The sequence below is a fragment of the Paralichthys olivaceus genome, chromosome 6 (genome assembly GCF_024713975.1).
Source record: "Paralichthys olivaceus isolate ysfri-2021 chromosome 6, ASM2471397v2, whole genome shotgun sequence".
NCBI lineage: Eukaryota > Metazoa > Chordata > Actinopteri > Pleuronectiformes > Paralichthyidae > Paralichthys > Paralichthys olivaceus.
In genome coordinates, this window is record NC_091098.1 from 20,460,331 (window position 1) to 20,478,193 (window position 17,863).

Genomic DNA, 17,863 nt, shown 5'->3' on the forward strand with positions numbered 1-17,863 from the left:
TTATTTCTAGCTATTTACAAAAAAAAAAAAAAAACATTTCTGTGACAATGTGTAAGATTTAACTGTCTGGTTCCTCCTCGAGCGTCATGCCACCAAAAGGTTAGAGTGTCAACCTCTATCGGAGGAAAAAAGGTAATACGCTCATCGGATTGAACCCACAACCTTAAAAAACTTCAGTGCAATGTTGAAGCACTCTGAGTCATTAGTCAGGTTTATGTCTGAGCAGACTTTGGGCTATGGACTTCAAAGTTCAGCGAGTCAAACAAACAAACAAGTACTTCTCTAACACCCTGAACTATTTGTTAAAACACAATTGTGTAATATTTATTGGTATCGACTTGAGTATTTATTGGAAGTTATTTAATATTTATTACTTTTGTTATTGGACTTCAAAACTTGACCTCTTATACAGACAGGAAACAAGTGAAAGTGGAAAGAGGCCGAGCACACGATGAAAAAGGGAAATAATCTATAACACATGGACTGTTTCACTTTTATGTTCCTACAGTGTTTGACTCTCTATCCTCTAGATGCCGTTGAAAAGTGAAGTTGGGGCCAACTTTGATTAGATAAGATGTTATAATAACAGAATTAATGATGCAACATGGAGGAGAAGTGTGCATATACAGGTATATTTTGTGTGTGAGCATAATTTCTCTATACAACTGGGCCTCCATTGACCAGGACGTCCACTGCTGGATAGGTCATGACCCACAATGTTTAAAACTTTATGCCGATAGTATGACGTTTGTTATAATGTCTTGACCTGTGTGGTTTGTTCAGGTATAAAAATCCCCGGCAGAGCGAGGAAGACCCCGCCTGGAGTTTGGAAGGCGTTAACTTCTCATACCATCTCTCTGCCGCCCACACATGCAGCCGGCTTTTGGGTTGAGAGGATTCCGGTTTTTCTTGTTTCTCTGCATCACATGATCTTGGAAGTCGTCCAGTGCCGAATATCATAGCCCAGTCTCCTCTCATTCAACATCCACAGAGGAAGCAAATATATGAGCGTATGCTCCCAAAATGTCGAGATTTGTCGTCAGCCTTTATTCTGTTTTTAGGTCATGTGATAATGAATTCTTATTGTTGATGTTCTGTGTTATTAATAGTCTGCCTCTTCAGGATAAAAGGATGATTTTATGCTTCTATCTTTTTAAAAGGAAACACAAGGGAAAGCATGGATTCATTATGAATGATCACATGCTGAATAAATTCATTAAACTCTGACTTAGACGATTTTGGAGAGGTTGCTAGGTTGTTTTTGTTGCCATAAATACACAATGAGGAAGTGGAACGCCTTAGACAAAGAGAGTGGAAGGACTGCAAATCAAATGTGAACAGACAGAATATTGTATCATGATGCTCCATCCCACTTCTGGTGCTGAGAACACTGAAGTACTGTTCCTGCGCTGCTCGGCCATAATAGCCCATAGAACAGCGAGACGACAAAACACAGAACTCACAAATTCCACAATAACTATTCATTGATTCAAATGAATAAAGCAATTGTTTTGTTTTTAATGTACCAATGCAGGGTTAATGTATTTTTACCACTTACAAAAAGGAAGCTTGTGCATAAAATGGAGGAATAAATTGGCTATTCAAGATTATTTAAGTATAATACTACTATTTATGGTCATGCTACCACTACGCCATCTAAAAAAAAGTCATTCAAAGATTAATACATTTTAAAAAAGATATTAAAAGTGCTACTGTCAAGTGCAACTATTTATAGATTAGATTATATGTGAAATATAAATTAACAAGTAAACAGTATATGCTGTAGATCAAACTCAATCATCTAAAGGGCCGTGTTTAAAAAAAACGAGATCATAATCAGTTCCAGGGCCAAACGAGGCCTGTATTTATAAAATGACCCAAACTGGTCATTCTTTTCATGAAAACATGTCCTGTGTAAAAACAAATATTCACACACATGCATTTTACATGAAATATCTCTCCCTCACAATGTATTTGTAGCTGAAAACAAAACTAGGGCATCTATAACTAAACTGATCAGAGTATTAAATAAAAATGGTCCACTACATCAATGCAATTTATTGTATCTGTACACCCTAAAGCCTAAATCTGTACAACTGTACTTCCATCACACTGAACACAAACCAGAGAGGCTAACTAATGTTTTCAGTCTATGGTTAAATCATTGGCACACAAATCCAACTACAGTCTATAGATTTAAACTAATATTTTCATGTTAAACATGTAATTTTGTCAAAATATACCAAATTATATATATAAGTAGAAAATGTAATTATGGGGTTTTGCAGGTTGACTTGTGAAACATCCTCTCAGCTTCGTTATTTACTTTTCATGTTTACAGTTTGCTTATCAGCCATTTAGCGATTAACTGTTTGAATGGAAATGACTTGGCTGAATGAAACATTAAATTTGACTTGTTATCACTTATTGTCAATGTCTATTTATATAGTTTAGTCAAACATATTTGGTTTGATAAAACCTTCTCAAAAGTGCAGTTAAACCAGCAATACTGACATGTCTGGCCACAGTTCTCAATAGAATTGATAATGTTCACATTTTATGCTGTTATTTGATTATTTGTTATTATGTAAATGTAGATTTTAAGATGAGGACTTTTGTAAATGTGTAAATTAAGCTCTTTAAGCTTCAGACACATGGAGATCCCTGTCCTCTGAGCTATGACATCATTATTTCGGTCTCTGATGGTGTAGAATCACATCCCAGGCCTCAGACGTGCTCTTCTGGCTCACTCAGCACTTCTGTAATGTTTGCAGCATATGGCCTTGTGTGAATGGCATACCAGACAGCAAGGCAGTTCCCAGCATGACCCCCCTGTAGTTCCCTGAGCAATGAACACATGACAGACGGATGACCTTTACTTTGTGTTGGGTCTATCAGGGCACGAGGAACGTTCCCTCTCAATCACTTTTCCACAGATTAAACTGCAAACAGACATCACTTTGTTCCTGTGTTTGGTGAGCGCGGGGCACTGTACATCACCGGATGGCGAAATTGGCCACGGAACTAGAGACCTCTGGTGTTAACAGATGGCTGCCTCGCTCTGCCACTAGTCCTCCATGTGGCTCTGCTTTACACATGACCCAGAATTCTCTTTTGCCAAAACTCGCACTTTTCTTCCTCCTCGGAGAACACACACGTCTCGCAAGAAAGATTTATGTTTCACAAGTGCCAGCAGGGAGGGTTGAGAGGGCTGCTTGTAAAAAGACTGCATATGAATAGTTCCTGGAGAGATAAGACACTTCCTGTTAGATGGCTGGAAAGTCTAGCATGACTTGATGTCATAGCAACAGACATCTGAGTCTTCGCCGTTAACACAGCAAATAAGACGAGTGCAGCATATGATGAGGAGAATGTAAAATGGTGACAAACTCGTTCAGCTGCTAAATGCGTCCATGTGTGGGCGGTGGTCAAACTTTGGATCTGAGTTCATTTCACTCCAAATACTGGGAAGTAGGAAGCGCTGCAAATGGTTACAATGTGATTCACAGGTTCTGAGAATCAAATGGCAAATTCCCAACAGTAGATGAACTCACCAGCATGACCATACATAGGCTACTTTATAAGACCGTGCCCAAGGGGTTTCTTTCTGTTTCAGTGTTACCAGTTTCTGATACTGGTTTATAGGCAAATTTAAAGCGTTTCATTGTTGGTAACAAGCATAGAATCTAATCCAATCACACAGCTCTTGTCTAAACATTATATGAAAGGAAGCGACACACACACACACACACTCACATACACAGCGTCCATGATGTCATCTCTTCCTCCGTGACATGATGTCAGCGACAGCATTCGACCAAATACTGAGATTAGGATTACTGTCCCCGGCCCCGAACATCTGCTGTGCACGAACACAGCGAGAGAAAAAAGCAGCAGGGCCAAACATGGGATAACAGCGACCCGTTAACAAACATCAGAAAACAGAAAACGTTCATTAATACCGTGAAGATAAAGTAAAATGATGAGCTGAATAAACGAGAAGCAGAAGCAGCTGGGACATTGCCTTCAGTCAGGCAGTATCCTCAGTGTGTTCTTATGACCACAGCAGGTGTGAAGCAGACTGGCTCAGTCTTTACAACACACACATGGACCCACACACACACATGCACACATGCAAGCATGTTTGCAAACAGACATATGCCCCCCCCACCCCCCGTGCTAAAATCCTGTCAGTCTAATGCACATCTGCTTCCCCTGAAACTACTGCTGAGTAAGCACTGTATTAGCCTCTGCTTCCCTTCAGGAGTGATCACAACAGGACAGAAAGACTCCACTTATCTGTCACACTAAACAGTGGCAGCACACACACACACAGACACACACACACACACACATGCACGCACACATCCTGTTTCTATATAAGGAAGTCAACCTATATTTCTTTTTCATCAAAGGTTTTACTTTCTGTCACTATGTAATTTCGCTTGGCGTTAACAGGCAGGAGTTTCCTACAATAGGATTATTGAGTAACTTGGTAACAAGCTGGAAAACAGCCGCTGTCAAGGCCCCACACCTCGTCTTTGTAGTTGGCAGCGGCACCCACCATGATTTATAATTACAGAATCAAAAAGGGCTATGCTTAACTCTCATGCGAGATAGCCGGCGTGGAAAAAGTACTGAGGAACAGCTGCGAGGGATTCCCACACACGAGAAGCCACGTTATACATCTGAAGATGAGCGTTTGAAGACTCAGCAATAAAAACTGGTATTTGAAGGCGTGCAAATATATAAATCATTACTTAATGCTCTCGCACAGTACCGGCGACATCCTGTGTACGGTTCCAGTTGCAGATAAGACCTCCCTGATTAATGGTTCCCACTTCCATCATCCCCAGGGCTCCAATCTCCATCTGTCAAGCAGTGCAGCTAACCATTGCCTCTGCCTTATCGTGGGTGTCTTTTCAGACCTAATCACAGGCTTTACCCTGCAGGTATGTGGCCAGCCAGGTTCAGTCATGCCAGAAGACCCATCACTCAACAGCCTCAATTATCACATCGGCGAGGTGTTGCTAGGCAAGTCCCTTCATGCACTGCTGTGAAAGTTGAAGATTTTAGTTTCTCAAGTCACCTCAGCCCAGGAGCTGGAGCTTAAAACCATATGATAGTTCAGAATTTCAGTCATTAAATCCCACAGACTGACAGTTACTGCAGCGCAGATCAGCTACAGAACATTTCCACCCCCACCTATTTTCTTCCTGATTTAAGACAGCTTGGCTTCGGTTCACGAGATAATTTGTTCAGGGAAGGGAATTCACTGCATCATCTTTCTGTCATCTGGTTGCAGAACACACGAATAAATCTCCCAGACAAAACAGAAACAATGCCGAACCAATCAGAACACTCAGGGCATTGGAATGAAACATGAGGCTGAGAAAGCACAGAGAGGGAGAACATTATCTTCCAGCCAGAGAAACTCAACACATTTCGAAATATTCACTGTGTAGTCTAATCGCTGGGTGAGAAGGCCAGTGATTTCTGCCACTAGCGATAACATACGTACCCATTCTGATTCACCTTATGATCACCTGAATGTAGTTTGTTATGTTTTGCAACATACTCTACATTACTTTTTAAGAAATTAGCTTAAATTAATTATTATTATTGTGTATATTCTTCCTCTTCTGTGTATCATGAGAATCCTGTTGAATGTTGAGATACTAAAAAAGTTTAATTTCCTATTTTTAAACAACAAATTCATTTGTAAGATATTGCACTTTTTTCTAATAAACCTTACAATCATATTAACAGAAAAGATGTGTAACTCTGACACTTGAAATGACTATCATGCAATGGTGTTATTAGATCTGGTCACTCCCTGACTCGAAGGCGCGAGTTGTCGGAAACGTCGCATCTGTGGTGGAGCGCATGCTGTGTCACCTTCCCTTTTCCTTTGAGCGCCGTTTGAGTGACTGTGTGTGGGTGCAGCTGCGCTGTGGTTTTCACAGATCTGGTCCTGTCACTTGTCTTTGTGTCAAAAAGCCTGTGGGACACAGAAAGCCGAGCGTCACAGCGGACAGAAAATAAGCCATCTGACCACACCTACAGCCTTGGGACTGGACGCAGAGAGCCACCGCTCGCAGCGCTCCGACTCCTCACTTAACCACACGACCACTTCTGTTTGGTTTTCATGAAAGCATGCTACCAACTTTCCGTAAAAGCCTGTAAACAAAGACCAACAAAAGACATTCAAGTAAAAATATACAATATATTTGTTGTATAAACTTGTACAGAATGTCTTGGACATTTAGTTTTACATACACTATACATAAGGGCCAAAATAGGATCACTTTCACATTCTTCGTGATTTTGAGAAAGTGTCCCTATGACGACCGCATTTTATGTACAACTTTACAAACATAGCAAACAAAACAGCCCTTGGATGCACTTTTAAGAGGCCATGACGAATTACAGATGCCTTGTATAAAAATCCCTGAAAACGTCTCTCGGTGAGGTAAGAACACATTAGTCAAACTCATTTCCTTTCATTCCCTCTCATACATCAAGCTCACTCATTTGTTCGGAGACGAGACTGGCAATAGAGAACAGCTAATTACACATCATGTTTCCCTTAACATTACTGTGCCACGGAAAGAAGTAGCTGCAGGCTGAAGACTGTCGGAGTAAAAAATAAGGTGGACATCCAATCCTTTATACGCTGATTACATTTGTTTCTGTCAATTGTGGCAGAAAGTGCTCCTACTCGGTATACCTCCACATCCAATTTCATGTTAAAGTATGGTCAAGGCCTCGACAATAACAGGAAACAGGGTTACAAAACATGCTCCTGGGTAGAACATAATCACACGCAAATAATAAGCAGTGGAATGTAAAGGAGGGTTTCTGAAGAGTAACAAGATTTCATTTTGATATTTTGCAACTCGTGACCACTTATCTAACACCCTGATGTTTACCAGATATTAGTTAAGGTCTTCTGACTAAAAGCACAAGAAATACTGCTTTCAGCGGTCACTCCATTCTGCTGCTGCAGTCATCACAAGAACAACTGGATGAGAATTCAAGGCCGGATCACTGTAGTAGCTTATTTTCCTCTGTGAGAGTACCATCAAAACACTTCAATTGGTCCACAAAGAACATTCGGATTGGCAAAAGACTCCTTTGACAACATCAAGGCAATAATCATGACTAATGCAAAGAAATACATTAACATCCAATATACAGCTGGTGAATAACAAGTAACAGTCAAACAACAATCCTAGATGTAATAGAGAGGTTATGAAATGTCCTGCTATCATGGCTGTGCATGGCCATTTGGTAATGCCATGTGTGGTGGGTAACAAAATCCATCCTTTAGTTAGATATTAAGGCATCGAGACGTGATCTAATGGAGCGTGTTCTCTGCAAACAGGCACTGTTCCTTTAACAAATCAACGGAGTTCATTTTGGTGCAGAAATAGCGTAACTGATGTTCTGCCTGTGTCAGCTAGTCAGGCGTCTCTCACAGGCTCAGAAAACCTCAGAGACGCCACAGGAAACGAGAAAGAAAAAAACCCAGTCCAACCAATCCTCATGTCGACTCCAGCGTGTCAAGTTGGAAGACGTTGTGATTGGTCGGCGTGGTGAAGAAGAGCTGCTCCTCGCTGGTAGAGCGGTTATCACAGGGAATGTGCAGCCCCAGCGTCCTCTCAAAGTCCAGGAGCTGGCCCATGAAGTTGAAGTTTGGGGAAATGTTGGACTTCTTCCTCTTGACAAAGTCATAGGCGTCGTTGAGGGAAAGGTTTAGTCTCTGCATCAGGTACGCCACGGTGACCGTGACCGAGCGACTGATGCCGGCCAAGCAGTGGACCAGGATGCCACATTGCTTGGATCGAGCCTCGTCTGTGAGATGAGAGGAAAACTAAGGTCACTCAGAGGATGAAGACTCAAGTAAAGTAAACACGCAGTTTTATAAATTGTTGTAAATAATATCTTCATTGATAAATATCATCCAGTACTTTGTTATTTAAGGGTTATTAACAGGTACCAATGTGATTCTGGCCCTTAGTGAGCAGAAGTAAAAAAAAAATGGCACCACAAGATTTACTCTAGAAAACATGGGGCTAATATTCTGTAAGTTACAGACAAACAACTGACAACAACAGCCAAAACACAACCGGAGCCAAGACACTTTCACATACAAGCTTGTGGCATGATTCAGCAATCTAACACAAACCCAGAGTGGAAACAGCACTTCCTTCCTCATTCTACACTGAGGCTTGTTCGTGACACACAACACAACAAACACATGAAATGCTGCGGCTTCAGGTGCAGCCACGGCGAGCAGCAGCGAATCAAATGTGAAATTGAAACATAGTGTTCTCACGCTAACTGGGTAGATATGGAAGGAGTGTTTATTACATGCTGCTGTATAAACCACAATTTGGTTATGGAAATAATAAAAAAAAATTCCATCTGTACCACATTCACAAACAAGGTAAGCAGTTGATTATCATTCAGAAGTAATGATAATTATATTAGAATTAAACACAATTACATTACATTTCTATTCTGTAAAGTATGAGTGTGTGCACATGTCTGGAAGTTTTAAATCCAAACAAAGTCAGTTGTTGACCCACTCACCTATAAAAGAAATGGCCTCTGGGAAGAACTGCGACAGGTTCTGACTCCAGTGGTCCGAAATGGGAATCTGCTTGTACCTGAAGTGGCCGTCATGCTCAAACATGTTGGGAAGATTGGGTGTGACGTTCAGGATGTACTTGATATTGTACTGGCCCAGCACGTCTAGGTTGGTGGAGTCTTTGGCGCAGCCCAGGTAAAGGTAGGGTAGGATCTGGACGGGGAAGGCCGGCTGATTGCTGGGGATGGGGCTCTCCTCGGACTCCGTGGCGCTGCTCGGCTCTCGATCGGACTCCCCATCGGAGCAATCCGAGCTGATCCGGAGATTCCCAAACCCGAGGACGGAGAGCGGGGGAGAGGAGCTCGGACAGGAGCTGTCGAGGAGGGTCTCACAGTGTTCTGGGTACTCAGTGTGGAACTTCACGAATCCACCTGGAGAGAGAAAACACAACAGAAACAAAGTCACATCAAGATGTTCAGATTATTATTTGTTTTATAAATGTCTCACCTCTTCTATTTCAGAATTAGTTTTTATCATGGCATCAATTAAAATACAGTTGGGCTGTATAAAAAAAAAAAAAGCTGGAAGAGGCTGAAGCGCCTCCCAACACAGACCATTCATGAAATGCATGCCTGTTCCTGCTGGAGCAAAACATGGCGCGGCCATTTTGGAATTTTAATTGAGAATCTCAGTGACACATTGGGACGCGCTGCTCGCAAACTTTTCAAACATCCGCAAAAAAAACTCCGCATCACAGGATGGAAGTTGGCGCAGAAGTGACTTCGTTAGTAACACGAGGACGCGACAAAGTTACACTGTCGATGTGAAAGTTCAAATACAATCTGACAGAAACACGATCCTGTCGTTTCCTTTTTTAAAAACACACCGTTTCACTTCTTCTGCGCCAAAACAAGAATGTTCGTTGTCACGTTGGAAACTTCTTCACAGACACAACTTACTTACTTACTCACACGCACGCGAACCTATAACTACGTAGTTCCAGTGGGTTAACTCGACATTCACGCTATTTACCTTCCAGATAAAACGCTTTGCATCCGTCCTCCCAGAGTTTCTGGAGAAGCAGCCCCAGCACCGACGTTGGCGCGCCGCTGTCCTGCCACCCCAGTGCGCCCTCGTCGTACAGCACCACCGTGTCCGTCTTACACCGCCGCATGAACTTCTCCTTGTCCTCGTGGCTGGGGATGATGGTCCGGATGGGGATGTTGCCCTTCCTGAACCTGCGGAGCATGAGCCCCGGGATGGCCAGGTTGACGGCGCTCTCTATGTGGGACGACTCGTACAGCTCGTGTGAGCGACAGTCCAGCAGCAGCAGGGAAGTGCCCCCGGACTCCAACTCCACTTGCAGCCATTCCACGCTTTTGCTCGGCGTCGCGTTAGACATGTCGGACTCGGGTTTCATGCCAAACGCGCCACTTCCTTCATGATCCACCGCCCGACCAGACGCCTCATCTCAGCCGGAGAACAGAGGAGAGAAACGGGAGAAGCGTTCAGACGCTGCCCCGCCGGCGCATGGCGCTTCTGCCCGAGCGAAGAGATTTCCCCGTTTCCCTCTCCTCTGTTTCCATCAGTGAGTGAGTTTGACCTGCCTCGAGGCCAGCACAGACCTATTTACACCCAGACATGTTGAAATGTGAAATGTTTTACAGCCAAATGATCTCTTCATCAACTTCCACAGCTCCACATCTAACCACGGTCCTCCATGCACTCTCTACTTTTACCATTCCTGTGCACGGGGAGGTTTTCTCCTCTTAGTTGACAGTAGAGCAACTCAAGAGGGAGGAGTTTGTTCCTTATGATTTAAAGTCATAGCAGAAATATCACTAAGTTTTTCTACGAGCTGGTTCCACTGGGATCTTTCTGGAAACCACCACTTAATCTATTATTCACAACTAACTTCTTGTGTCGGACCAATACAGATTTTTGGGAACTGAAAATTCCCAAACTCCGGTACAATCCTGCACAAAAGTGCATTTGAATACCTTTTCGACAAATGTGACAATAAAATATATCAAATAATAAGAGTAATAATCTAGTATTAGTATATCTAGTATATTTTTTGTAAAATGTCAACATACATGCACATCTTTTTTTGCATTTTTAATATCTTTGTAAACTTGTATTGATTGTTGTAACTGTCTAATTCATGAATAATAATAATAACAAAAACAATATTTATATTAAACTTTCACTTAAAATTGACCAACTACAATTTAATAATGAACAATATACCGATTTAGAAAATAAAAAAATTTTAACACACATTTTTTTCAAAATAAGGTTAGCAATTGTGTTAATTTAACATAACTTTAGAAAAAACAATTTTAAGTAATTTGTGTTTTTTCAGCTTCACTATTGTTTGAAGTTGGTGAACTATTCTACTTTAACTGAGAACCCTTTTTTAAAGTCTATGACACAGTAACTATACATAAGGAAGGTAATTACCACATAGAACATTACTGGTCTACTACTATAGAATTCCCCAAAACCATAATACAACAGATTAGATTATTACATAAGATTACAATAACAATCTTCTTTAGATAACTTCACAGCTTCTATTCAGAACACGGACACTGACAAAGGGGCATTTGGCTGTGGAAGAGCAGCAGATTTCCGAACTAAGGTATTTCTTCATTTGTCATCATGATAATATTCATTATCAGTTTTGTTACACCACTGAAACAGCTTCCTTCCCCAAATCTGAGGTGAAGTGAGTCAATGAAAGTCTTGTTTCCATCTTGAGATGTTACACAGTGGCTGCAACAGGAAATTTGTAAGCATGGTGCAGTGCAGGCATGTGTTTTTGTAAGAAAGTAACCACAAACATTGCCACTGTTCACAACTGGTAAGTCTGATAATGCAAGAGAAAGATGAATGAGAGTGGATTAGAGAGGAAGAGAGAGGGAGGGAGGGATGCGTGCAGTGGGAATCCAGCTATGCAGCTCATCTGTCTGCACACGTGAGCGGGGGAGACACAGATGTGCAGAGCATCAGGATTAACACAGAATGAGGAAAAGAGCTAAACCTGCGCTCACACACACACACACAAATGCTCTCAACCATGATCAGACCCACAACAACACACACCATATCATTGCTGCAGCAAACCACAGCACCATTTCAGCACCTGCCTCCAACAGCCAGCCACTACATAATGTCAGCAGTTTAAACACACACACACACACAAGCCTCATACCCATATGATAGCTGCTGCAGTTGGAATCCCCTCCAGGAAGTCCAGAGGTGTTGCACCTGCCTTCAGACCTGAAAGAAGAGAATTAGCGGCCTGCATCTACAAAGGACAGTGATGGATGAGGGAAATGATGGGTGATATTTTCATGAGGTCAAGCAACACACAGAGGAGCATTTCCTCCCAACACCCCCTATTTAAATCCCCTAAATAAACCCAACATGGAGCAAGAGTGTTAAAAACTCAGAACATCAAAGCTTGATGTTCTGAGTTTGCTGGAGCTGCAGCTGGAGGACAGTGGCGGTCACCTGACTGCTCCACTTCCACCAACGTTTGACATGTTATGTAATGTGCTCAAAACACAAGCTCATGCTAATTCTGTCAGAGGGAAGAGGGGGAAGGTCTCTGGTTTTGCAGAATCTCAGGTTCTTGCGTGTCAAGTGCTGCTTCGAGGGCTTTCACGCATAACCGGCGTGCAAACACACTCCTGTCATGTGCAGATGTACGGCGGGAAGCATTCAGAGATGAGACAAATGGGAGGAGAGCTTCCTCCCCATTGATGTTTCTATGGGTGTGGGAGTAAAGAGATTTTTTCTCCAATTGAGCTAATTCTCTTCAAAAATAACAATGATAGGCCACTAGGATAGAAATATCAACTCAATAATGATGTTGACACTATCTCATATGAAAAACTACATGAAATAACCAGGTTGCTGCATTATTGGCAGATAAATCTGATAGTTCAGTTGATTTAAAATTCTCCATTACATCTGATTCTGCACGTCTTCTCCACTGTCACATGCTCCGAGGCGGATGGACGTGTATATGCAGCCTTTTATTAAAACCACAGTGATCTCCCATGTTATCTGGATAGGAAACTCAATATCCTGTCCTGTGCTGATACCATCTAGTGGTTCATGGTGAACGCTGCTGCACCAGCTATGAGTCATCTGCAAAGGGAGGAGGTGTCTGACGTCACTGCCTCGCAGTTGTAAACGGGAGAACCAGGATGCCGCCATGTGGCAAAAACCAAGAATGTCATTACTTGAATTTCATGGAGGAATGAGGGATTTGATCCCATAAAAACTTTTTTTTAAAGTAAATCCATTCATTAAAGTTTGATGTGTAATGTGTAAGACTGCAGGACATTTATTTTGGGGTCTTAAATATTTTTATTTTTGTGAGGCACTTTTTATTAGCATTTTTTTGTAAAGTGAAATGTTCCGATAGATTATTCAGATACGACTAACCCACCCAAACCTTATATATACATTTCGTAAGATGTTTAACGGGAGTATATATATTTATATATATGTATAGATGTGACAGGGTATGATATCAGAGCTTTATTGTCCCATTTTCTCACTGGATGCATTAAGAAAATAAGATAAAACACAATTTACAGTAAGAACCCATGATTACCTCTGCTACAAAAACAATGCTAATTAACCTTCAACCTGCTTTGAAACGTAGTCCTGTATATATATATAAAGTGAAAACCACAAAATAAAGTAAAATAAATGTATGTATAAAACAACCTTTCAAATTTAAAACAAAAGAGTAAATGACCACTTTAGCCACAAAATGTTATTGGCCACTGCACATTTTATATGTGGTGATGTATTTCATTTAAATAAAATAAATAGCTTGAATACATCTAGGATTTAGAGTTTTACTTGACATCAGGCCACAGCTGATATCATGTGACTGAGGCCTGTGAAGTAGGACTTCTCCCTCTCGCTCATCAGCTCGAAGTGAAGAGGCTGCTGGCAGAAGTTACACTCTGCTGACGAGTGCGGCCTCAGCTCCAAACCCACCTCGGTCCACGTCTTCGTCAGCTGGTCTGTGGAGACCGAGCACAAAACAAACAGGTGAGGTCACAAACCGTATCATTAATATGGGTGTTAAAGTGTGTATAAATGAGTCAAAGTTCTAATGGTCATATTCAGAATACTGTGTAGTATAGTAGGCATACCAACAAAGTGGTACATCATCTGTGGGGTGTGGTGTGGTGTGGGGGCGATGCGCAGCAGCTCCTCTCCTTTAGCCACGGTGGGGTAGTTGATTGCCTGGACGTAGATGTTGTAGCGAGACATCATGATGTCACAGATCTCAGTGTTCTTCTCTGCATCTGCAACCTGCCGAACAGAATATACGATATGTCAGATTCACATTTGACTTGGTGATTGGAGAAGCTCTTCTTTTTGCGTCAGTCAAAGACAACTGGACTTGCTTTAGATCTAAAGTTATAACTTACACCTTTGCAATGATTCATTGTATTGCATGTATTATATTAGACTCTATTTGTTTCAGCAAAGTGTACTCACCCGGACAGGGATGATGTGGCTTGGACAGTGGACAACCGGAAGGCCTGAGTCCATCAGCATCTGTCGGAGAAGCTTGACGCTCCTCTGGTGTTTCCTCCTGAGCACCTGGCCTTCTTCACTTTTCAGGATCTTGATGGATTCCTTCGCCCCTGCGAGCAGCATGGGAGGCAGAGAAGTGGTGAAGATGAAGCCTGCAGCGTAGGAGCGTACTGCGTCCACCAGAGCACTGGTGCTGGCAATGTAACCACCCACACAGCCGTATGCTTTGCCTGGAAATGAAACCCAAAGCAGGTCAGAGAAGCATGTTTGTGACTGACTGAGTGTGAAGTAATTCCCATCGTTAGAGAGGCTTTCACTTACCGAGGGTACCAGAGATGATGTCCATCTTGTGCATGACTCTGTCTCTGTCCCCGATGCCTCCTCCTCTGGGCCCATACAAGCCCACAGCGTGAACTTCATCCACGAAGGTCAGAGCACCATACTTGTGGGCAATGTCACACATTTCTTTAAGTGGGCACACAGCCCCTGTGAAGAGCACATGGTTTATTATAATAATAATAATAATAATAACTTTATTTCTATAGCACCTATTTAAATGAGGTTACAAAGTGCTTATTACACTATGTTTATTTTCATGATGTGAAACTTGAATGAAAATAAGAAATGCTTTTTAATCTCTCTGCTTTGAAAGAGTTTGTTTCTGTTAACTTGTTTCTGTTAAATATTTAGTTTTAATTCATTTTTCTTTGCATAACTTGTACAATATAAAATGTAAATCACTTAAAACTGAATGAGGAAACAAAATCCTGTATCCCCTGTCCCCAATTTCCTTTTGAAGCATAAGAATACATATACATCAGATAAGTCTGACATTTCAGTGGCCTCACCGTCCATTGAGTGCACCGTCTCAAAGGCAACAATCTTTGGAGTTGAGGCATCAGATTTCTCGAGCATCTCCTGTAAGTGGCTGACGTCATTGTGACGGAAGACAAACTTCTTGACCCCACTGTTTCTTATACCCTGAATCATCGAGGCATGGTTGCCTGCGTCAGAGTAGATTTCACAACCTAAAGGAGAAAACACAAGAAAATATTAACCCTGAATTACCTCCTATACGTTTCTGTCTAAATCAAATACACCATTTTCTACATTATGATATTTCCAAGCTTCATATAAAGTACCTGGTAGCATTTTTGCCAGAGTAAACAACGTGGAGTCATTGGCTACAAAGCAGGAGGTGAAGAGCAGTGCAGCGTCCTTGTTGTGCAGGTCAGCCAGCTCCTGTTCAAGCTCCACATGAAATTTACTTGTCCCTGAAATGTTTCGTGTGCCTCCTGCACCAGCACCATGCTTTTGAACTGTCTTGCTTCAAGGAGAAAAAAAATTGAAAGAGTTAACTTTTATATTTTGCGAAAAAAAATCAGTTATGGATGATCTGCTTGCCTACTCACACTATAGTCTGGGTGACTGTGGGGTGACGGCTCATGCCGAGGTAGTCGTTGCTGCACCACACAGACACGTCTCTCTTTGCATGAAAAGACTCCGAGTAGTCGTCTGCCATCGGGAATGAAGAGGCGCGTCTGTTCACAGTCTTAAAAACCCTGTACGTGTGATCCGTCTTCTTGCTTTCAATCTTCTCTTCAAAAAACCTGTCATACTGGTATGTGACAGCTGATGGAGGAAAACGAGAGGGTTCATAAGATTCACAAAAACAACTCATACAGTGAACTAAAGCTCAGAGGGAAGAACATGATTTACCTTCAGGCAGATTATCCTTTAACAGGTGAGACACTGGTTTAAAAAGAGTTTTTGGTGCCTCCATGTTTGACTTGTCTGCCTCGATGAGATCCACAACTGATAAATCCATGTTCTTTTTCCCTGATCAAGAAACGAGCTGTTAATAATCTATAAATCAATGCATGGTATTTATTTATATTAAACTTTCATGATTTACACAACCAACTGTCGGGGTATCCAATTCCAGGTGTGGCTATGTGACCACTTACCTGTGCAGAAAGATTGCATCTGCTGGACGTCCTCCTGCAGCTCCATGCTGGCCTCCCTAACTACCCTGTTGTGTTTCTGCACCATCTCTGCAGCCAAGAAAGGGCATTTAGAGCCTACAGCCTGGCCAGCAGGTGGCGTAGTGTGTCCTGGAGGCAATGCTTCATGCTTTTGAGCTACAGAATACAAGAACATTTAGAAATTATAACAAGATTAGATCCTGTGCATTAATTGTATTGAGCTAACAATATTGACATACAACAGGGCGCATTCATTCGTTTGTTACGACTGACCGTCATTTGTTGAAGTGTGTTTGGACACAGAGGCCATAGAGGACAGAGCTCTGGAGGCCAGGTCCATCATCACGGGGCACTTTTGTGCATAGTTCACCAGCGATGACTTCCCAGCCAGCTGCAGGAAGACACTGGGAACAGTGGTGAGGAAAGGGCACCGGCGGATCACTGCGTCCATGTGAGACACTCTCGACCTAAATGAGAAGGAGAATATGGGAATTATTAAAACATGTATCACAACAGTTTTCCTGTGAATTTTCTAGGCAAGAAGAATGGACAGGACACTGGTTATATTCTGTTAAGTTCAGATATTTAAATACAGCCTGCACCTGCCAACGTCTGACTGACGTAGCATCTCAGAATTCTTTCCACTAAACCTGATCCACTTAAACGTTGCTTTTATCTTCCGCCCTCTCAGTTGCCACCGGTTTCATTTTACCTGAACACATCCCAGTCCACCTTGATGTAACAGATCATGAAGGTCTTGCGAAACATGACTGAATCCACACTAATCTATGACCAGTGAGAGACCAGAGAAGATGTTCTGTTTAATGCCCAGAATGCTCCTTTTCACTCTGCTCTGTAGTCAGCTGTCCCTGACAAGCAGAAAAGGGGAGAAGGGGGAGGCATCCCCTCTGAAGGAGTGGTCTCACTACTGCAACTGTCTTACCTAAGACAGAGGAGAGGAGGCATCCGGCTGCTTGTGATGAAACAAAGTCATGAACTGAACAAACGGAGCCCACCTGGTCTCACATGTTACCAAACAGGGGCTGGGTCTCAATTAAAGTCTAATTTAATGGTAGGTACTATAAAATACAATCTCCTTTGTGCTGTCAAAGTTACCAGATACTTACTGACCTTGACCCAAAAAATAAAAAAAGAATCCACGTTGACAATGTTATCAATATATTAAAAACCTGTAAACATCTGTATCCAGCTGCTCATAAGTTCTTTTCAGGATTTTTAGTCAGAACTGATTCTAGAACATCTGAAGACTTAAAGTTACACCACAACATCTGCACATGGACTCACATCAAATCTGATGAAGAGCAGGGTGAACCACGTGACCTGCCAACACCGTTACCCTCAGTTCTTATATGAACTAACCTGAGTGATGAAGATATGAAGTGAAGCTGTGTCTCTCTCTTCTTCTTCTTCTCTCTTTGGTAAAAGTCCAGTCGGTGAAATGACAGCACCTCGGTCACTCTGATGACGTTGCAGGAGCATGTTGCGCAAGCTCTAAGCCACGCCCACCGACTGTCATAGAATTACATTACCAAAGATCGTCTCGTCCAACAGGAAGCACTCTGCGTGTATTAAACTGAGCAACATACATGATCTGATGTGACTGAAAACCCAACAGCTACGTTTTTTTTGTCCATATAATTAAAGTTATTCGTCCCTTCAGCCCACGAGACACTATTTACAATGT

The 17,863-nt window shown here is 42.1% G+C and overlaps 2 protein-coding genes across 3 annotated transcripts; both read right to left on the reverse strand.

The window, feature by feature from the left end:
• Positions 1 to 6,206: 6,206 nt before the first annotated feature.
• Positions 6,207 to 10,387, reverse strand: LOC109635299 (dual specificity protein phosphatase 7-like). Its single transcript, XM_020096412.2, has 3 exons — positions 9,629 to 10,387; positions 8,599 to 9,027; positions 6,207 to 7,857 (listed from the first exon to the last, which is right to left on the reverse strand). Exons 1-3 carry the CDS (start codon positions 10,014 to 10,016, stop codon positions 7,547 to 7,549), a joined length of 1,128 nt encoding a protein of 375 aa, XP_019951971.1. The 5' UTR covers positions 10,017 to 10,387; the 3' UTR covers positions 6,207 to 7,546.
• A 2,568-nt stretch (positions 10,388 to 12,955) lies between these two features.
• LOC109635084 (5-aminolevulinate synthase, non-specific, mitochondrial-like) lies at positions 12,956 to 17,669 on the reverse strand. Of its 2 annotated transcripts, none has more exons than XM_020095999.2 (11): positions 17,539 to 17,669; positions 16,432 to 16,625; positions 16,141 to 16,314; positions 15,893 to 16,012; positions 15,586 to 15,805; positions 15,316 to 15,500; positions 15,022 to 15,201; positions 14,495 to 14,659; positions 14,135 to 14,403; positions 13,783 to 13,945; positions 12,956 to 13,650 (listed from the first exon to the last, which is right to left on the reverse strand). In XM_020095999.2, exons 2-11 carry the CDS (start codon positions 16,607 to 16,609, stop codon positions 13,490 to 13,492), a joined length of 1,815 nt encoding a protein of 604 aa, XP_019951558.2. In that variant the 5' UTR covers positions 16,610 to 16,625; positions 17,539 to 17,669; the 3' UTR covers positions 12,956 to 13,489. The 2 variants fall into 2 exon arrangements, with proteins under 2 accessions (XP_019951558.2, XP_019951557.2); XM_020095998.2 differs by lacking the exon at positions 17,539 to 17,669 and adding an exon at positions 16,871 to 17,005.
• Between the last annotated feature and the right edge of the window lie 194 nt (positions 17,670 to 17,863).